This window comes from Anas acuta, chromosome 12, assembly GCF_963932015.1.
Source record: "Anas acuta chromosome 12, bAnaAcu1.1, whole genome shotgun sequence".
NCBI classification, from domain to species: Eukaryota; Metazoa; Chordata; class Aves; order Anseriformes; family Anatidae; genus Anas; species Anas acuta.
In genome coordinates, this window is record NC_088990.1 from 20,696,197 (window position 1) to 20,718,434 (window position 22,238).

Sequence of the window (22,238 nt, forward strand, 5' to 3'; positions counted from 1 at the left end):
TAAAAGCAGAGGATTTTTGCCTCTTTTTCACTGGAGCCAGGATTTCAGCTACCTCTGCAATGCTGAGTGACCAAGTGTATATTTCTATAAAACATCAATGATGGTATTTTAGACACATTTTTAAATGAGTATAAAACAAAACACATTGACGTTTCATCCCTTACTACTTTACAATTTCTTTTTTTTTTAACAATAAAAAGAAAAAGAAAAAAGGCAATTTTGCCTTTCTGTTTCTGTAAGTAACCTTGCAAAAGGAAAGTGTTTTTAATTTTTATTTTTTTTTATTTTTGAAGAACATGTATCTGTCCAAGGAGTTCATTATTGTTAGCAAAAACTGTCTGCACCTTTAAATAATATGGACATACTTTGAGTTCCTGACTCAGTTTTACTTAGACTGAGTAAAGACTACATTTGAAGAGGGAAAAGCATTTAAAATTTGCCTGAAACAGAATGAAAGATTGCAGGATGAAGTTGAAATGAATTGAGCCCATATACTCAACTATAACTTCTATTTTAAAATGCAGTTTGAAAAAGGAATCTTGGATCATACAAGCCATGTTTTATGCCAAACAACACAAACTAAGTAAAACATAGAGGTGTTTCACTCTCAGTTTGCCCTTTTAAGGTCAGAAAAAAGGAAATTGTCACACACACACTGTCTTTTGTATGTGTTATGGAGAGTTGTTATGAAGTGATTATTTTATAAAGGTTATACATACTTCCAAACAATATTTTAAACACTCCTTTTCTAATCACTTATAAAATAATGCCATGATCTCCATGTCTAGAGAATGATCTTACTATTAGGACAGGAAGCCTATAAATTTTTTTTTTTGCTAATTTGACATCCCTTTGTGATAGTCCAATATTGTGAGGTTTTACTCTTATATTTCACTGCTAAGGGCCTTATTGTTTAGTGTACTGTTGTTGGGCAAAGATGATAGCTTGTGCTTGGCAATTGCTTGGTGCTCAGATCATTAGGAAATTCCTTTCAAGACTGGAGTATAGTCCACCCATTAAAAGTTTATAAAATGGGCTGTAACGAGCATCTGATAGGAAAAAGTAATTGTCATGCAGATAACCAGAGAGATGCTGTGTGCAGGAAGGGTCTGCCTGTGAACATTCAGATGAGCTTGCAAAAACTGAACCCACAGCAGGAGGAAGGGAAATTCTTTGGTGTCCCTATGAAGGTATTCCTGATAGAGGGGAGCACAGTGAGGGTGTGAGAGATCCAGTTTGCAACCTGGGCTGATTTCTTACAGTGCAAACCAACTGTTAACACAGAAAGGGAATACGCAGTTGCACACTACAGAAGTCTTTTGTCTTAGCAGTCACAGTTTCCTCATTTCTCTGTTATGGTTTTGCTTGAATGACCCTTATTTTGGAATATGTACCCCTTGGGAACAAGTTGGGAAAGTGTAGACCTCTGAGCAGCAGAAAAATCCCAAGAGAGTCAAATTGTTCTGATTTGTTGTCATTTCTCCTGAATTTTAAATTTTCTTCTTTTATTTTACAGAATTAATTAATCGATATTCTTAATAAGACCTTTATGTGAACTAGTTTCCATTTTCATTTGATATTTTTCTATACGATGCATTGAAAGCAGCTGTGAATGTGTTTCAGCTGAAAATAGGCTGCACAAATGCAAGTTTCAGCCAAGCATTGAACTCTATGTAACTTAGTTTCTAATAAAGCTCATTCTATTCTCTAACAGACATCGATGAGTGTGAGACAGCTGGAATATGCATGAACGGGCGCTGTGTGAACACTGATGGCTCTTTCAGATGTGAATGCTTCCCTGGCCTTGCAGTAGGACTGGATGGACGTGTGTGTGTTGGTAAGACAAGCTCAATGTGAGGCGAGTCACAACCAATGTTAAGGCATTAAAGTTAAAGTGATAGATTGGAATTTGAACGTAGAATTTACTGTATTTTCATGGATTAGTGGTTTCTGGAATATTTATGTTGATGACCCATTTGACTTTTTTTTTGTGTTTAAAGGTAAAAAATGTATGGGCCAAATTACAAGATCAGGTAGACTATATAGCATAGTGCTGTTGGGAATGAAAATTGTATCAGTTTTGAGCAGGTGAGAATCTGCCCCGTTTTTGTCAGTCTAGATTACTTCATTTTTTCACTAAGCTTAAAGATTTAGTTAGGCTTTCATCTCTTTTTAAAGTTGGACATATCAATTTTCCTCCTTTCATCTATTTCTTATTAAATGAAGGAGGTTTGAGATCTTTGATTTTAAAATTATAATACATGTATGTCTGATGGCCATTATCAGCCAGTTTTTAAAATGTGAGAAATGTCAACCATGATCCTGAAAAGGTAAACAACAACAGAAAACTAACGGTACACTCAGAAATTGTAAGGTTTCATCTCTGAGTATTCTGAAAGGCAGTAATGCAAAAATGTAGAAAAATAAGGTGTTCTGATATTTTAATATTTGCCCCCCAGTCCCTCAGTTTACAATTTGCCTTTAAAAAGCCGTCTCGGTAATGTGCCACAAGTATTGTCATTAGGGAAACCTCTTTTGACATTCAGAAGCCATGAAAATATGGATTTTTCACTAAATTTTGCTCAGATATGTAGTTTATTTATCCCGGTTGACAGAGTAGCTGTGGTCAGCAGAGCTATAGTAATTGTTTCTTTACTTTTGTTGCAAAGGAAGTGGGAATTTAAAATGCATTATAGGGTCAATAAAAGAGTTCTAAGCTAATGCATTACACATTTGCCTTTTCTGCATGTTAGAGCCCATAGTAACAGTTTCTGTAGTTCATTTGTTAAGTCATTAAATGTGGTAACTAGTTTGTGTGTCTGAACTCGAAGGAGCATGAGGAAGAAGAATTTCCTGTCCTGAGTATAGTAAGGGTATAGGTGGTTGAGAAACATAGGGAAATGGTGAAAAATATTTTGTTTTGACAGCTTTGACAGTATTTATGACAACCAAGCCATATTTAATAGCTGTTGTAACTTACGGCACTATAGTTGATAATGATAGGATTAAGAGGGATTTCTTTCTTCAGATACACATATGCGAAGCACGTGCTATGGTGGCTACAAGAGAGGGCAATGTGTAAGACCATTAACCGGTGCAGTTACAAAATCGGAATGTTGTTGTGCCAGCACTGACTATGCCTTTGGGGAGCCTTGTCAACCCTGTCCAGCACAAAATTCAGGTATGGAATATTAACTGGTACTTACTCTAATGTAAGCTTTATGTCAATAAGCTGTTTTTAGGAAGGTAAAATACAGCTTTGTGTTTACATCGCATCTAAAAACTGGAGAATTATGTTGTCATACATATGTCATACGTATTTTGAGCAATCTGCTATTTTGAGTATTGGAACAGCATAAGAGAATTTTTTGAGGTAACAGTAAATGCCAATATCTGATTGAAAGTCATTACACACATGAAAACAGATTGTCACATACAAAACTCTACTTTGATAGATGTGGATTACTAAAAGTATAATTTTGATCTCAAATTATTAATGGAACCATGTTGAGTAATTCATGCATTCATGCAAATCCTTTTGTACACCTGTCAGTCATATGTTGGCTGTCTGAATTCTGTATCACCCCAGTGTTCTGAAATTGTTAATACAGTAAGTAGACTTTGGATAGTCAGTGCAAAACAAAAGCCCGATTAAGACGGTTGAGAATATTTGAGTCTCTCACCAAAATCCCCACCAAGCAATGTCTGGAACATAGTTGCACTTTGGCAAAACAGCAATCCTAATCATTCTCATGGGCAGAATCTGCTTTTAGGCAAGCACTTCTTCCAAGAAGAATATGCTGATGCAGTCCTTGTCCTGAAGCCAATAAATAAAGAGACGCTGGTTTTGTGGAGGTGACTGCAAGGGGATAGTTTGAAGCACAACTTTGTCAAGTGATTCTTTGCACTCAGCAAATTTGTTGTTGCATATGAACCAAATAAGCCATTTGATAAGTAGTTCTAAACCATCTCACACTAACTTGGTACCTGCTTTGTAGGCCAAAAATGTATTAAATCTCAGTTTTAACTGATAGCTTTATGAAAAGCATTAGAGACACGAGCAATTGGAACAGATTAGGCTTGTTGAGCTGATTAGAGCTCTTCAGCAAGAGCTTGCTGCCACCATTTTATAATGTGCCATGTTATTTAGAATAACAAAACACCATGGAAATGTTAGCAGAATAGGAAAGAGCCTTTCCAACAGCCTCTGTTCATATCAATAGGCCCTTCTTTCTGTACAGTAGAGTTGAAATCTTTGGATCTAAATGTTGGAGTCTGTATCATTGACTTCTGGTTTTTATTTTAATTACTTTAACAGAACATTTACACATGTGGAAGCTATTTTCTTGTGTTGTTTTGCCCACCTTCTCAGCTGTTTAAAATGAAAAAAAAAATCCATCTCACAAAGGGTGAAGTGCAGCATTTCTTTGGGAATTGACTTGGAGAGGAAAGGAGAAAATTTTTTACAGAGGAGCATTGCATCAGAGAAATTTAAAAGAATTCCTGAAAGGAAGACGCTTGTTGCTCTGTTCTCCTCAGAAACTCTCTGCAGAAGTTCCTACTGAGTATGAGAATAATAATTTTGCTGGTGGATGTCTAGAGCAGGTCTGCTTTCACATAAGTTGGCAGTGATTAATTGATTCAAGCAGCAGTATGTGCTCTGTGTGTGTATCTACATGGATATTGAATCACTTTGGGCACAATGTAGACATATATGGTTTGCCCAGGTTTAGGTCCTTTCTCTTGAAAAGTCCCGTTGTAAACTGTATAATGCAGAACATATTTGTAACAGATGATTTTGGGTCAATTGATTCCACTTACCTGTTTGTTTTACAAGTCAGAAAATCTGTTAAGTGTACAGCCTTCTGAATTCATATTAACCTGCTGATTATGATAAGACTGGGAGGTGACTTGCATATGATTTTCTTGACGAGAAAACAGATGTTCAATAAATACATTTTTAACAGTAGTGTAATTATTTTACAAGGAGTAATGTTTTTAAACTAGAAGAGGGTAGATTTAGATTAGATAGAAGAAATTCCTTACTATGAGGGTGGTGAGGCACTGGAACAGGTTGCCCAGAGACACTGTGGATTCCCCATCCCTGGGAAGTGTTTAAGACCAGGTTGGTTGTGGCTTTGAGCAACCTGGCCTAGTGGGAGATGTCCCCCTCCCATGGCAGGGGAGTTGGAATTAGATGATCTTTAAGGTCCCTTCCAACCCAAACCATTCTATGATTCTAAGATTCTATTTTGACTGTTCATAAAGTGCAACTGTATTGAAAAACACTGTTTACAGGTAGTCCTGATGTAGATGTGATTGTTCAGCTTACTCTGTCAAACGGTCTGAACTCAAAAGGACTTGAACCCACCATTCACTGAACCATTTGAGAAAATTTTATATATATATATATATATATATATATATATATATATATTTTTTTTTAAGGATAGCAGATTCTTGATTTGCAGACACTCCTGCTAAATGGAGTTAAATATGGCCTAGATTTATGGAAAACTTTCTGTTTTTCAATCACTTTGAGTGTGCACTTCAAGCAAGGACTGGGACATATGAATACTGGAGAATTTTGCTGTGAAGATGTTATGATTTATTTATGTAGGAAGGCCATGATGAAGCCCATGCCTATTCCTGAATGCCTCGGTTCAGCATTTGAAGTTTTTACTCATTCATCTTCATCAGCAGATGCAGACCCTGAATCTGCTAAAATGTTTCACAGATTCAGAACATTGGGAGGATATTCGTGTGTTTGGAATTGAAAGGCATGTTATTTAATTGGAGTAATTAATTAGCATGTTGTAAATGAAGCTGAAAGCAATGAACTGAGAAAGAGTATGCCAGTAAGTATTTTCATATTTTTTCCAGCTGAATATCAGGCTCTGTGCAGTAGTGGAACTGGCATGACAGCAGGAGGAAACGGTAAGATCACCTTATGTAGTTTCAAACTGTGGCAGTTCTGGCTGAAAGCATGACCTTGATATCCTTAGTTAGTTAGACATGCTGGATGGGATGATGGCTGGAAAGAGTGGGAGGAAGGCTTATCTAGGTGGATGTTTGCAACAGAAGAATAGATGAATTTAGGGTAAAATAAGTGGAGCATGATATTTCATCAGTGTGCCCTCTCTTTTTATGCCATACAATGTATGTGAGTGAGTTATAGAATAGTGGCAAATCTGTGAATAGTGTCATTACCTACATGACCTAGAAATCTTATCTGTAAGTCGTATTTACATTTTTTAATTGAAATTGACCTGAAGAATAAAGCCATGTTGAACACTGAGCTTGCTCGTGTACTTTCATCTCAGTCACAAGTACCTGGCTAACAGAGCTTGGTTGATAATTACAAAGAAGGAACAAATGATTACAATAAAAGCTTTGTAGTTGTACAACTGAAATTGCAAACCTTAAGTAAGTCAATACTCACTAATAGAATTGCTGCCAGTAGAGAGGGAAGAGCATTCAGAAAGGAAGGATGTTCATGCTCTCGGGAGTGATGACATCTGGAAATGCTGTGAATCAGAGAATATGAATACGGGGTGCTATTAGTACCTGTGCATCTATAAACATAAGAGCCCAGTTTAATATCCCAGTTTGTATCTACAGTTGAAAGTTTTTAAAATGTTTGTGGGCTAGAAATGGTCTTAAATCAGTGTGAAAGGGATATATTTTGTCTTGAATGTGAATATTTAGGTGTGAATTTGCTAATCAGAACTACACAATTAAAAATATGGAATGTCCAATGTTAGTGATATTGAAAATATATCCTATTCTAGTTTGGAGAATGAAAAGGGGGAGCCCCCACAGTTCTCAACAATTGACTTTTGTTTTTATTTATTTATTTAACGTTTATGTAGATATTAATGAGTGCTTACTGGATACTGATCTCTGTCCCAATGGAAGGTGTGAGAATCTGCATGGAACATACAAATGTATTTGTAACCCTGGGTATGAAGTGGATTCAACTGGAAAAAACTGCATTGGTATGAAATGTCCTATTTTTCATTTTGAAGTTTGCTCGTGTTTATCCTTCTTTGCCATTTTCTTCAGTGTTTCATCAGATCCAGTAGTTCCTCTTCTGGATGTTTTTGCTAAATTTTATTGGTTTAATTTTGGTGCTTTACATTGCTTATAAAGTCCTCCAGCGTAAGAGTGTAAGTGGCCATTGCTACCAATGACCTGAATCGCTGGTCGGTTAAGTCCCCTAAATATGTGCTCCATGGCATCACCGTTTCTCCAAATAAAAAACAGCTATTGCAATGCACCATGGGAGAGATCTAGGATCACCAGCGTGGTAAGTACCTCCAAGAGGGACTTTATGTAAAAAATGTATTTATGTAAAACATATAATAGATCCTAAGAAGATGAGTATACCATATACTACAGAAAGCTTCTGTGATTTCCACCAGTTCTGACTTTGGGGAAAATTTCTTTTCAACTTTCTGACAGGGCTAAGTTTACTGGTCAGATGCAGGAAAATTGATGAAAGCACTAGCAGACTCTGCCTGTATGCTCTCTCTAGCTATGGCTTATTTCCTGTGCTGTACAAGTGGAAAAAAAAAAAAAAAAGTCAAATTTTTTCATCACAGAAAAAGTGAAATAAATTGGTCACTTTTAGAGGAACAACAAGAGAAGCACTGCACTTTTTAAAAGAATTAGATTAAAAGAATTGAAATAAGTAGTAGTTCAGTCTCTTCTCATGCTGTCAAGGATGTTAAAAAAAAAAAAAAAAGCTCAGATATCTACAGACTCCTATTAGAAATTTTAGTTCTGATAATTCTCTTGTTCCACTTAACAGAACCATCAAAAGCATATTACTTAAAAACTTTCAAAAAGCATATTAGTTAAAAACTTTCAAATTCCTTTCTTCCACTACTGCATTGGCTCATTTTTCCAGTATGTCTTTATACAATTGGTTACAAATTTCTTCTAGTTTCCTGTTAAAATTTGTGACCATTTTATGACCCGTTGACGTTGTACTAATATTATCATTTGACATAGTACCATGTCAGCGCTTATCCCCAAAGTATTTCTATAAGAATCTTTGTTTCCTTTCTCAAACTCTGTTGCCTAAATGACTATCCAAATTAATGATTTTGGTAGTTTCATAAAAGCAAAGACTACAGCTTTGTATTGCATACAACTGATCTAACCATTATATGGTCTTCTGATGAGGTCCAACCAGTGTCTTAAACAGTGGTGCCAGCACTTCTCCATCACCCCTATAAAAGTCCTGCCTGAACTGATTTTGGAGTGAATTACTCTTTTCTCAAACACATTATACTTGGGGATTAAAGTCAGCCTCTAACTGGGAGGTACACTCAGAGCTCTCTCTACTCTATTGCCTTCAATTTATGTGTTCTGTTTTAAAGCATGTTATTGTTACTTGCCCCTAAGTTTTCAAACATTGGTGATTGTGTTTTATTTTTCTTACTCACATTGTCAAGCTTAATTGAATTGCACAATTGAAAGAATTGCATGATTGTCTGTGTTAGCAATAACTTCCAGTGTAGTGTTGTCCATAATTTTTTATGCAATTCATTTTTTATTTCTATATGGCAATGAATAGAACCATGACTTATCCTTGAAAAACATTGCTAATATCATCTCTCCAATGTGATGACTCTCTTTTTTAATATAACCTACTGTAATCTCTCCTTCAGCCAGATCTGAATTCACCTTAAAGTTCATAAGTTCCTTCCTGTTATCTTCAGCTTACATAATAATTTTATTTTGGTTCTGTATTCCCTATTTAAATCTAAATAGCTTAAGTCATCTGTGTTATTCCAGTCTAAACTATCCACTATCTTGTTAAAAATAAAAAATCTGAGTTGATCTTTGATAAAAGTCATGATGTAATTCATCCCATTTTCCCATTTGCTTCTTTGGCTTTGATTATCCATGTCCCATTTCAGAGTCTGCCTCTAGCTTATGGCATCCCTTCTCTTCTCTCCATCCATCTGTGACTTTTCCAGCTGCTCCCCAGCCCACCCTGCTGCAGCCCACATCCATGCTCTATCACAGCTGTTTCCCATTCCTCCATAATGTTCTACCTGGCCCTCTCTCAATTTTTCTGAACTCCTGTGAAGCTTCCCACATGGTCTGATTTATTCTGCAAATCTCCCTGCTTTTCCTAGCACTTCTGCTGTTCCCAGCTGCTGAGCTGACCCTCTGAGTTTTCCCAATTTCTCTCAACACTTTCTGAGGCCTCTCTGACTTAACCAATTGTTCTTGTCTGCTCTTGAAGTCTCTCCTGATCTTCACCTGCCATTCATGGCCCATTGCCACCTTCTTGCAACTTCTCTCTCATGACCACAGCTCTTCCAAAGATTTCCTAAGGGCTCCTGAAATTTCGCACTGGCATTTCTATTGAAAATTTTCAACTCTGAAACAAACGTAGACTCACATTGGCCTTATTAACCATAACATCTAAGACAGTCAGAGCAGATTTGGAAAAATGGTGATTTAAGGACCAGGATGACCAGCAAATCTTTCCAAACCAATCATCTCTCTCTTTTTTTTTTTTTTTTTTCTCCCATGAGTGAGGGCTGTTGTTCAGGCAATCAGAGACTGCATAGAGCTATTCTACTATAAAGGCAAGACAAAAGTGTGATTCCCAGCTTTGTTTTAAACAGTGCTGTGGCTGCCACATATTGTGAATTCATGTAGAAGGAAAGTATGAGCACTTACAAATGCAAAATAGCCTCCTAAATAGTAAAGCACGGGAAAAGATCAACAAATATTTTGGGGGCATTTTCCCCATTTAAAAGCAAAACAAAGCCATTAATTTTTCTCCAGGTAATATTTGAGTGGTTTGAATTCATATAACTTATTGTTTCCATTATATTAACAAGTTTTCATGAAGAAGGAAGATGAAGGAAGTGGGGTCTTAAGTATTGGAGTGGTCATTTCCATTTGAAATAATTCCAAGTCTGTTGTTTACTAAAAAGTGTAGAAATCTATTCAGTGTTTTTGGAAAACAGTGCAAGGCATGTGTATGAGTATTCTCTATCTCCCTTTTATTTGCTTGTCTCACATACACAAAATGTAATAAAATGTGGCTGTGAGGAGGGGAATTTTGTCTTGGCTTCTAGTCCAGGAATGTTTCCTTTCTTAAAAAAAATGTTAATTTTCATTACAGACATTGATGAATGTGCACTGAACATGCTGCTTTGTGACAACGGGCAATGCAGAAATACGCCTGGGAGTTTCACCTGCACTTGTCCCAAAGGATTTGTATACACTCCAGACCTAAAAACATGTGAAGGTAATTGTGAAGACACTTCATTTTATTTTAGTTTGATTCACAGAGATTGTTTTGGGGTTGTGTCAGAAATACTTTGAATCTTGATAAGGATATAACATGTAGAACTTGAGAGGAAAAAAAATGCAAAAAAACCCACAAAACAATCATAGGGAAATAATATGGGAAAGTTGGGGAAAGAGAAGAGACAAAACCAAAGTTTTATGTAACCTTGTGGAATAGCCTATATCAGGTCTGCACCAGCATTTTCCTTATTGGCTACCACCAGTGGGCCTGCACTGTGCCAGGAGTGAAAAAATTGTGAAAACTGACAGGTTTTACAAATCTTTTCTCTCACGTGGAGAACAAAAAGCTAGATGGGTCCTTGTGTGAATCCTTTCTGAGCCGCAGACAGTGTATCAAATCACTTAAACAACACAGTCTACCAACTCAAAACAGGATAGTAGCTGGATGTCACAGAAAAATGAGATGCTTCTGCTGAGTTCAATGTTTTAATGCTCTCATGTGTTAGTGTGTCCTTAGGGCACATGCATCATTAGCCTGCTGTGAAGAACTATATAACTGTAACACAGAATATGAGGAAAACCTATAATGAGGAAAGCTGCTTCCATTTTTACCCACGCTGCAAAAGGCTATGTGTATTTTTGTTAATGTCTCCTGGCACTAACAGCAGTGTGTTTCTCTTCTAGATATTGACGAGTGTGAATCTAACCCCTGCGTTAATGGGGTATGCAAAAACACACCAGGCTCTTTTGCTTGTGAATGTTCTCCTGAAAGTACTTTGGATACAACAAGAACTATCTGCATAGGTATTTATTTTTCTGAAAAATTTATGTTTGCTGGTAGAAAATATCCAATGACATAAAAGCAGTGTATACCAAGTATCGAAAAAACCTCTAAAATTACTTTTGTAGATATGTTTAGGAGAAAATATTCCAGAACCAACATTAAAGTATTTGTTTTCACCCTTACTATGGGTACATAAAGTGTGACTAGCATGTAGTAGCATGGTGTGATTTCATGTCAAATTTGAAGGAGATGAAAATTTTTCTAACATGTATGGGAATGATCAGACTGGTTCTTCAGGACTGTCCTCACCCACTTCAGCCCTCCTGCAAGATCTTAAAATCTTCTTAAGAAAGAAATCTTCTCTCTAGAAAGGCCCCTTTTTGATTTGAGATGGAGCATAGGTAAGTTGTCTAATATAGTCTAGACTAGCTCTAGAGCCGACACAGACAATGCTGTGACTCATATACTATGTGGGCTCATAATTTATCCCTGAGTTGTTCTGGAGTGACAATAATTTATAGCTGTTGCCTAGTCAGCAAGGAAAATTATGGAGCTATGGTTCTGGGTGGTCCTCAGCTGCCTCCTGTCACTTCCTAGATGGGAGGGTCAGATATCCAGACTGGAGTATCTTAGAGATTAATGGAGGATCTAGAAGAGGTTCATATCTACCCCATTCTACATGTGCCTCAGATCTGAATCATAAAAAAAATGATGGCGACTCAGGTCTTGAATGGTGTTGAGGTATTCCCTGTTAAGGTTAATAAGCATAAATTAGGACTTGCAAGGGCTCTTTGCTGGGATGATTACAGGCTGTACTTCAGCACAGAGAAGGATAAATTAAGATCTTTTAATCTAAATTCAGATTTGATGTGGTGAGTTAGAATGAAAGGACGATTCTTTTTCATGGTTAAATTGAGACGTATTTTCAAATATATTCATGTATAATTCTAAACAATCTGCATGACAATACCTTGTTTTCTTCCTAACAGAAACTGTTAAGGGTACCTGTTGGCAGAACATAGTTGATGGAAGATGTGAAATAAATATAAATGGAGCAACTCTAAAGTCCCAGTGCTGTTCCTCACTAGGTGCTGCTTGGGGTAGTCCATGTACACCATGTGAACGAGGTAACACTCTTCATTTATTCTCTTAAAATTCCCATTCACAGCTCTTGTACCTCACAGCTGTGACATTACAAGAGCCTTCCCATCTTACTTGAATTCATGAATAAAGTAACATTCCAAGCAAGGGAATAAGCTTAAAAAGGCAAGCTTGCTTAAACCATTTAGCTATGAAATCCTTGGCATAACCCTTTAGTGCCTAGAACAAGGATGATGGCCATCTAGGCACTGGTGCCACATTAAATAAATAAATAAAATAAGGTAGTAAGACTGGTTTTATTCTCAATCAATCCATAAAGTTTTAGAAGACAGGGAAACTGTTCCTTGTCTTCTATAGCCTTGCTTTATTTTGAGAAGGTGGCATAGTGTAACAAATGGTATGTATCCTCAGGAACCTTGGATTTTTCCTTGTTCTGAGGCTGGTCCACATTATTGTCATAGAACTTTGGCCACAAGCCAGATAAATAAGTTTACTGTTTCTCTTGTACAACACTCATTCCTTATTCAGTCTGAAAAAAAGATGACTTAATATTGAGAGGTGGCATGTAACTATAGAAAGCTCTAACATTGGCTTTTATAGTAAACATTTTACAAAATTAAATTCTGAAAGGAAGGGACCACACCTACAGTCTGTAACTTGCTTACTTTAGCATGGTGTGTCATAATAAGTGATCTAAAGTTCTTAACGATGTAGCAATTGATGCACGTTCCCCAGAGCTTCCAAGAAAATGTTTGCAACAAATGGATCTTTGGTGTGGTAATGGAGGGAGGAGAGGGAGTAGCCCTTGTTATTATACTCTGTAGATTAACTGAAGATCTAGAGAATCATGGTTGATCAAGCAGTGAGTTGAGGTGCCTGCATATTCATTTCATCACAATTTGCCTGACTGAACTGTGGAATGAGCTGGGAACCTAAGGATGAGATGATGACTGCACAAATGTGTATGGGTTGATACTTACACACACTGAAAGCTGCTAGTTTGCTCAAGTCATCAATTAATTCATCCTTTATAACTCGGCAGAATTCATCCTCATCTATCAGTGATAAATAGAGCTGTAATATGCTGAGACCAGATTAAATGAATTAATTGATTTGAATAAAGCAGGAATAATATAACCACTTTGTGGTTAGCTAGCTAAGACACGTTGGAGGTAAAAGAGGATAATGGCTGACTCTTTACACAGTTTATGTAGTTGCCCCATCTTGTCTCCTTATTTTTCAGAAAATACTGAGATATTGTCTATGTACTCAGACCTCTCACAGCAATAAACTTGAGATAATATTTCACATGATCGTTTTTGCACAAGAGGTTAACAGTGAGTTTTGTACTGTACCATTCTAAAATTTCTTTTTTGTTTGTTTTACAGACCCAATATGCCAAAAGGGATATTCAAGAATAAGAGGAACATTATGTGAAGGTATTTATTGTTGCCTTAGCATAAATCAGAGCTTGAATGAAAAAAATGCCAGTGTTTTGAGTTAAGCAGTTAATTTAGCATGGAGGAACATTATGCCAAATTCTTACCTCGTATAATTCCATTAACTTCATTAAAGTTATGTCAGGATTGAATTTTTATATATATATTTTTAACATTCCTACATATAGTTTATCTCGAAGTACACACTTGAAAACACAGTATTTATGAGTATAAGAAGATGGTTCTCTCTTCAAATACTATTAACTGAGTAACCTATTCAGGCAAAATATGCAATAAAACATGGCATTATTGATACAATGGTATGCAAAGCCATTACCATGCTGTAGAATAAGAATGTTTAAAGACTGTATTTGAAATGAAAGCTTTTTTCTTAACTTTGACTTTCTTCCATGTAACATATTAAATCAGAAATGTTCCAAAGCATAGTTATTGTCTTATAAAAAATGGGCATCAGGACACAGTTAAACTTTGGTTAAAGAACAGGCTGAACATTTTTTAAATGTGTAGCTTTTTGCTCAGTATGAGATGACTCTATACTATTCTGTGAGAACTGAAGGTCCCACCCTATTTCATCTTCATCTGAATTGTTTTGAACCCCTGGCAAAGTACTGCATATTTCCATAATATGCAGAAGCTCAGAGAGTCTCAAACTGCTGTGGGTCATCCTGACTGACAACATCTGACATGACACTGCAGTTAAAATATTTTTTAAAAATTACTCCCATATGTAGCTTCCATAAAGAAATATTTTTTTCCTTAACAAAAAAGAAAATAAAACAACAACAAAAAGGGAAGAGGAACACCCTCACACATATTCTTCGCTTTCCAAATGATGACTGAATACTTTGGCACGCCCGTGCTGCAGACCCACTGTACATAACTTATCTGACCTCAGCAACACTTTTTGGAGTGTGTAAGTGAAAGAAAAGGGAAAAAAAAAAAAAAAGGCGGCCCCACCTTTCTCTATTCACAAGGAAAGTCTTAGAACATTTTCAACACTGCTGGGATGGAAAGTTTATCCTTCCAAGATGTAGACATAACTGTTTTCAGCATTTCCTTTACCAGCACTTTGGATTACATCTACTACATGCTTTAATCTTTCTGATTTCAATGGGACCTGGATGGTCCCAGATTCTTCTGAGTGCTTTCCCCTGGTTTTAACATACTAAAGTGGTATTTGGGTTTCAACCAATGTAAGCATTTTTCAAGACAGGGGAAGAGCTCAGGGAAATTTACTGGCAAGTGAGAAACAGGGAAAGAGAGTAAGTTTTGTTCGTAAAAGGTGATACTCAGTTCTCCCATACATAGTCCATGTAAAATTAGTAACGGGCCTTGTGCAAGGAAATAAGCAAACTAAATTGGCAGTGTTCCTTGAGTTTACGGGTGAGCCTTGGAGTTGTCAGCTGAAATATTGTTCACAGTCTGTGATCTGTGTTTCAGTGGTTACAGATAGTCTGTTGGCTTTACTTCATGCCTCCTAGTCGATGTGGGCTTTTTATCTATAATATCTAGTCAAGGGCAGATGCCACTGATGCCCCTTACACATGCATCCTCTACCCTGCACTATGCAGTCAGAGTGTTGCACAGACTCTGTTCACACTAGATTTGTCTGGAAGATGAATGAGTCCAACCCATCCACTTCTTGATTACACTCTGTACATGAATGTTGAGCTGTAGACCAGTCATTCCTTTCTGATTCCTTGTTCTTATCCCCTACTGTCTTAAAAATTGTTATACTTCATCTTGAGTCATCTTTAACGTTGGAGGCCTTTTTATAGAGGCAGTTGTGTAGCATGTGGTTTTCACAAAGGACACAGGTGGGAGGACCCCATGCTTAGATTGCTAAACATTTGTTTGTGCTCAGGCCATGCTAACACAGATAATAAAATTATCCTTTCCAGAAAGTGCCAAATAACAATAGATATGAAAATTGATAATATTTGAAAATATTTTTCTTCGTTTTTGGAAATTTTGTATGTTTTTTAGTTGTATTAGAATTGGATTTCAGTATTCATAGGAACAGCAAATAACAACATGTAATATTCCTAATCATCAACTTTTGTCTGTAATTAATTGATTCTGGCTGACTTGCATAGGAAATCCTAAATATTTGCAGTTTTGTCAGGCCATATAAACTGTTGTGGCTTTGTATTTTATCCTAAAACACAAACATTAGAATGTTAGTATTTTTTCTGACCTGTTAATGCTTAGCATGCTAGTGATTATATTTATTCACACTTTCATTGGAAATAGATGTAAATGAATGTGAGGTGTTCCCTGGAGTCTGTACCAATGGGCAGTGTGTCAATACCTTGGGATCGTTTGTTTGCCAGTGCCCCAGTGGAATGACTTTAGATGCTTCTGGACGGACGTGTCTTGGTAGGTATTAATTCCATTTACAGGTCTACTAGGGAATAGCAAATCTATGTAATGAGAAAATAGATTTGTGCTGCATGTTTTCTTACAAATAAGGAAAATTATTTTTGTCCACATGTGTCATTTTCAGGTGGAATCGATCAAGGACATAAACTCTGTTCAACTGGAATATGAACAGATTCCAGTGGTAGTGTCTAAAGCCCATCACCATCTGCTGGCTGGTGAATGGCATAGATTTGGTTCCAAATTGTTCATCTGACAAATCCCTACAGCTCATCCATGCCCTTAGTACTCTTCATCATCAGTCCCACCAAGGCTGGAAGGGTGTTGTTGGGACCGCTGTTGCCAGGACCAAGGCTTCTGATGAGAGCTGTGGTGTTGGTAGCCACAGTGTATGCATTAAAGGGGAGTGCAACAGAATATCAAAGTTTTGTATGCAGTTCATACAAAGCACCTTCGTCCCTTTATAGCAGTAAATGCCTAAGATTTGTCTCAGAATGAGGAATAGCTTGTATTGATTAAAGGTTTACCATACCTACCTTACATAAGCTGAAATGCTTAAAAACCCTTTTCTGAGCCTAAATGTATTTCAAGTGTTGAGCATCGTTTTAGAGAAAACATTAAACTTTATTCAGTTGTTAATTTTCAAATTTAATGTTCATATTTTGCTGTTAGGAGCTGTGCAGTGGGGTTGGTATGCCCCATGAATCCTCAAAAGCACAGAGCAAACAGTCTTGAGAAGGGATTCTGGAGATTCCTCTGCAGTGAACTAAATTTTCTTTTTCTCTCTCAACATATTGTTCAATTGGCCAACAGACATTCGTTTGGAGAGTTGCTACCTGCAGCATGAAGATGAGCAATGCACTTTACAAATACCAGGCCGACACCGAATGGATGCTTGCTGCTGTTCTGTGGGGGCAGCATGGGGCTTTGAGTGTGAGGAATGTCCTCTGAAGGGATCGCCAGAATTTGAAGCTCTTTGTCCCAGAGGATCTGGATTCTCTACAAAGATAGAGATTACTGGGAAACCTTTTTCTAAAGGTAACTGATGTGTTTGCAGTTCTTTGCTACCAAGTTCTGCTGCCTTTTCCTTTTTCTCTTGGTCAGTTCCTGGGGGTTTGAAAATTTCAGTGGTAGTTAGGCACTTCAGTTGCCTTAAGGCACATTTGCAAATCCCATTAGATTTCATGGAAAGTAAGGCCAGAATAAAACATAAGATCGTTTAGTCTGTGTCACAGACCATTAAATACTATATTATACTGCAGCCTCAAAATACTAAATCCCTGTCTCTACTAGAGAAGTTAAATTGTGCATGACCGTGCCTCCTGTGATGCATCTAATGGCATCTCTGGCTGGTGGAATAGTTTTGAAAACTTGGCACCTCATAATACAAGAAACCAGAATAATGGCGCAGTTAGCTTTGGACATACTCTAAGAGCAGAGTCTTTCTTACCTGCGCAGGGTATGGGAACTTCAATTTTACAGTGGAGCAAGCAAGGGAGGATGAAAAATTTTGGTAATTTCTTGTGGACCCACTAGAAATTGAGAAGAATGTTTCCAGCATGATAACTTAAGTGAGCAGGATTGAATTTACTGTAAACTTAGTCTTGTTATGACTGCGCTTGGTAAACTACCAGCATTAGTGAGCATCACACAGTGACACCCTGGTGTCATGTGTTGAAAGCCATCTTTGCAGGGTTACCAGTGGGATTAAGCTAGATAATATCAGAAGCACAACTGAACGTGAATTTGTTTTTTAAAAGCCAGTTACCAAAACCTAAATATTTTGAAGTTTTAAAGGATAGGAAAATATATATGACTGACAATTGTTGTAAATAGTTTCAGTCTTTATAAACATTTGCTAAGCCATTAATTATCCATAAAGAAGTGAGACATGCTGTTATTTATGCTCATATTTTCTGTGACTCATGAAAGACACATTTTTTCTCAGAAACTAGCAGATAGAACCACTAGCAGTGGTTCTCTTGGAAGCTTCCTTTGCCCTTGTAGGTTTGATCCTCCATCCATTCAAATCAATGTCTCCTTCAGTGAGCTGCAATTAGATCCTGTAGGACAAAGGAAGGATAAGACAATACCCTTTTATGGCAAAAAGTGCTGTATGCAGTTCCACTACATAGTGTCTGTATTGGTGGTTAGGTGGAAGGCACTATCGGTTTATGTAGTGTGGCCAAGTTTCCCAAAAGGAGAGTTAATTATCACATGAAAGAATGATCTCTGAAGTCAATGTTGTTCTTTTGTGTGCAGTTCTTGTATGAAGGGATAATATCATATATCCTTATCATTAAATCCATACACAGGGAGCTAAGAAGAGTGAGAAATGCGGCTTTTTTAAGAGAATATATCATCAAGCTCTTGCATGACCTGTCCCCTTTCTCAGGCATTCCCTCTTTGAGGACAAGAAGCATGAAGTCTATGCAGTGCTTGAATACCTTTGCACTGAACAGAGGTCTTCCTTAGCACCTTAGTTACACTCTAGATTCTGTGAAATAGAGGATACTTACCTCTCTGTAAAACTCTTCCAAAGTCTGTGTTAAAGATAATATATTTGCTTATGAATGCTTGTTATTACATTGAGGGAAGTTTGCATGTATAAATTGTGGTTGGCTTCTTATTGCAGAATTTACATTTTTACTAATCTGTCCTTCTTGAAGTTTTTGGATGTTTTGCTAGCTCACTTGACAATCAAATGCCTAATCTGTTTCATTTTTAGATATCAATGAATGTAAAATGGTCCCCAGCCTTTGTACCCATGGAAAATGCAGAAACACCATTGGCAGTTTCAAGTGTAGATGTGATAGTGGATTTGCCCTTGATTCTGAAGAGAGGAACTGCACAGGTAAACTGCGTAGACATCTCTCATAACTTTGATTTGGAAAAGGAAAAGCTGGACTACTTTGAAAATACTGTGAATGTTCTTTTCTGTTACAGATATTGATGAATGCCGCATCTCTCCTGATCTTTGTGGTCAAGGCATCTGTGTCAATACTCCTGGGGACTTCGAATGTGAATGTTTTGAAGGCTATGAAAGTGGATTTATGATGATGAAAAACTGCATGGGTATGTTTTTAAAGACCGTGGATGTGCAGTAGTATTTTACGTATGTTTTATTTTTGTGAAGCAATCAGGTTATTTTAAAGGCCTGATTGTGTCTTGATTTAGATCTCTCTCATTTTTGAGTCTTATTTAAGCTTGCTTTAATTCGGTTTCCACCCCAAACGTGAATTTCCTATTTCTGTAGGATGCCAAAGCATAAATGTGCAAGGGTCAGGATTTTAGGAGGTTAAATTTATCCCCACAATCTGGTGAGAGGGATACAATCCTCAACTCTGAAGTTAAAGCAGTTTTAAGGAATGACTAGCTGTAGCAAAGGCTCCAGCGTCAATCTGGGCTGATGGAACTGGGAGGGGGAGAGGACTAAGGGGATAGATGGACTCGGTCAGGACAGAGGAAAGTTTTTCTTGGTCTGCAGTGATCACTTCCCCTGGTACGCATGTTGGTGAGGGGAGTAGGAGGTGGCATACAGGGGCTGTGTGAGTACAGTGTGTGGAGCAGTCCCGTGCCTTGTTTTAAAACGTGTTTTGGACCCCTGGGGAGAGTAGCATGGTCAGCACCTGGAAAGGCATTGGATGAGGAGATGCATAGGTATGCTCATGAGAGGAAGAGTGCTGGGGCATTGTTGGGGCTGCTGCTGGGGCATTGCCAGGGCTGGTGCTTTGGCAGTGCTGATCCTGGTGGTGATGTTGTGTTGGGTCTATCTGAGCTGGAGTCACCTTTTCCCTGCAGCAGCCCACACAGTGCTATGCTCTGCACTTGTAGCTGGAACAGCACTGATATCACTCCAGTGTTGTGTCTATTGCTGTGTAGTGCTGGCACAGCATCAGGACTCCTTCCAAGCCCCCAAGAGCCAGCAGGCTGGGGGTGGGCAAGTGATGGGGAGGGGACCTTGCCAGGGCTGCTGACCTAAACCAACCAAAGGGATATTCCATAACACCTGATGTCACACTCAGCAATAAAAGGGGGGGCTCTTGTGGAGGAGGGGGCTGTTCCTCCTGAAAAACCACTACGCGTTTTGAGGCCTTGCTTCCCAGGACGTGGCCGAACATCTCTTGTTGATGGGAAGTAGAGAATAATTTTTTTTTCCCTCTCTCTGTGCTTCCGCATGGACTTATTGTTTCTTTGTTTCTTTTCCTCCCCATTCCCTTTCCCTTTAATTAAACCTTTCTCATTTCAGACCTCGAGTTCTCTGTGTTGTATTTTCTCCCCCTTCCTCTTTGAGGAGAGGGGGAGTGAGAGATCGGTTGTGGTGGAGCTCGGCTGCCCACCTGAGTAAAACCACCACAGATGTGCTTTCCCTTCTTCTCACAGACATCGATGAGTGTCAGCGCAACCCCCTTCTCTGCCGAGGTGGAACCTGCCTCAACACAGAGGGAAGTTTTCGGTGTGATTGTCCTCCAGGCCATCAGATATCACCAAATATTTCTGCATGTATAGGTGAGATATGGAGACAAAATTGATACTGTGCACAGATCTTTATACTAATCTTTTACTGTGCTAGCATGTAGTGTGTTTTCAATAGTTTCATTTCCATGCAGACATAAAAATGTGTTTGTCTTTTTCTTTTGCAACAGACATTAATGAATGTGATCTAAGCACCAACTTGTGCCGAAATGGACATTGTGTCAACCTGATTGGAAAGTATCAGTGTTCTTGTAACCCTGGATATCAGTCCACACCTGACAAGTTACACTGTGTTGGTAAGGACAAAGCCTACACAAGATGCCTAGTGAGTAGGGAAGATTCTTTTCCTTCCTGGTTTGCCTGACATTCTTCCTAATGCCTGTATTTGCAAACGCTTGTATCTTCAAGGAGCGTGCAAAAGCAAGTGTAGAGGCTGGATTGATGCTGTTCTGGAAAACTAACTCCAAGTGTGCCTGTGAAATGTGTTTTAAAGTAAAAGATACTGTGGGTATTAACTGTAATTTTCTCCATTTTAGATATTGATGAGTGCAGCATAATGAATGGTGGCTGTGAGAACTTCTGTACAAACTCCGAGGGCAGCTATGAATGTAGCTGTAAACAAGGCTTTGCACTCATGCCAGACCACAGGACATGTACTGGTAAGGGAGATTTTTGGAACTCTTCAGCTAAAATGGTTGATTTCAGTATTTTAAAAATGTAACTTCTTCTTAATATTAATATTTGGTAGCAAAAGGCAGTGATATTTTAGTAGCGGATAAATTTTCTCCCTTAAGGTATAATAGGTCCAAATCCAAAATGTGTTGAAGGTAATGGAAAGAATCATCATAAACATATGTCAGAATGCCATATGTGTATACCATCTGATTATATTGGAGAACAAATAGAGATGCAGTGTTGTCTGCTCTTAAACAACCAAAAAAAAAAAAATAATCCTATTTTTAGTTCTTGGTTTAGTGAAATGCAAGTGTCCTGCATTCATTCAAAACAGAACGACTTTCAGCCAAACTGAAATTTGAATAGTGCAAATCTTTCTTAGGAAACAGTGCTCTTGCACTCTAAACAGAGTTTGTGAGAAAATTGTCATCTGATCTCTGTAATGGTTGGGTGTTCTCCTTTGGGATTCTGGTAGTCATAATCCCAGTATGTGGATTGCACTCAGTGATTTCCACATAGGTTAGTGGAAAGATAATTATTCTCTGCTCTTTTCTTATTTCTTCCTGCACAACCACTGAACTGTTGAGGCATGTGAATATTTGCCAGCTGTTTGCCAATTCCATCCAAGAACTTGAAGAGCATGAGGAATGTAGCAGGGTTAATCCCTTGGAATAGAATTGCCTTTATAGTAGAACAAATTGAGAGTTTTCTATGCTAAATTAGTAGAGAGGACTCACATTTAGAATTGGTAAATATTTATGGACCTCTGAACAAGATCTCATTTACCCTGAGGCCATTCACTACCATTCCAAAGGATAAAAGAGCCTTAAAGCATGGTTCAATTCAGCTTGCCCCCCATTGAAAGATTACACTGTCACAATGCTGTAAAGTAGCCAATCTTCATCAAGCATCTGACCCTTTTACAAAGACAGAAGTCAACTAGAAAAGTGCAAATTTGACCCTGAAATTAAATATTTCAAAACCTCAAATACTTAAACTAGAAATGTTTTACTTTAGTGAGCAGGGATAGGTCAAGTTTCTTGTGAAGGCAAGTACAAGCAAAAACTTGCCAACAGTGC

The 22,238-nt window shown here is 37.8% G+C and overlaps 1 protein-coding gene across 4 annotated transcripts in view; it reads left to right on the forward strand.

Moving 5' to 3' along the window:
* FBN1 (fibrillin 1) overlaps positions 1–22,238 on the forward strand; it is a 159,886-nt gene that overhangs the window by 84,038 nt on the left and 53,610 nt on the right. For all 4 annotated transcript variants that reach the window (XM_068695254.1, XM_068695257.1, XM_068695255.1 and 1 more), the window contains 15 exons: positions 1,715–1,837; positions 3,029–3,181; positions 5,884–5,937; positions 6,873–6,998; positions 10,157–10,282; positions 10,969–11,088; positions 12,058–12,195; positions 13,558–13,608; positions 15,883–16,008; positions 16,822–17,046; positions 18,737–18,862; positions 18,955–19,083; positions 20,392–20,517; positions 20,655–20,780; positions 21,021–21,143. In XM_068695254.1, the coding sequence (XP_068551355.1) occupies positions 1,715–1,837; positions 3,029–3,181; positions 5,884–5,937; positions 6,873–6,998; positions 10,157–10,282; positions 10,969–11,088; positions 12,058–12,195; positions 13,558–13,608; positions 15,883–16,008; positions 16,822–17,046; positions 18,737–18,862; positions 18,955–19,083; positions 20,392–20,517; positions 20,655–20,780; positions 21,021–21,143 (1,872 nt within the window). The remainder of the gene's footprint in view (positions 1–1,714; positions 1,838–3,028; positions 3,182–5,883; positions 5,938–6,872; positions 6,999–10,156; positions 10,283–10,968; positions 11,089–12,057; positions 12,196–13,557; positions 13,609–15,882; positions 16,009–16,821; positions 17,047–18,736; positions 18,863–18,954; positions 19,084–20,391; positions 20,518–20,654; positions 20,781–21,020; positions 21,144–22,238) is intronic.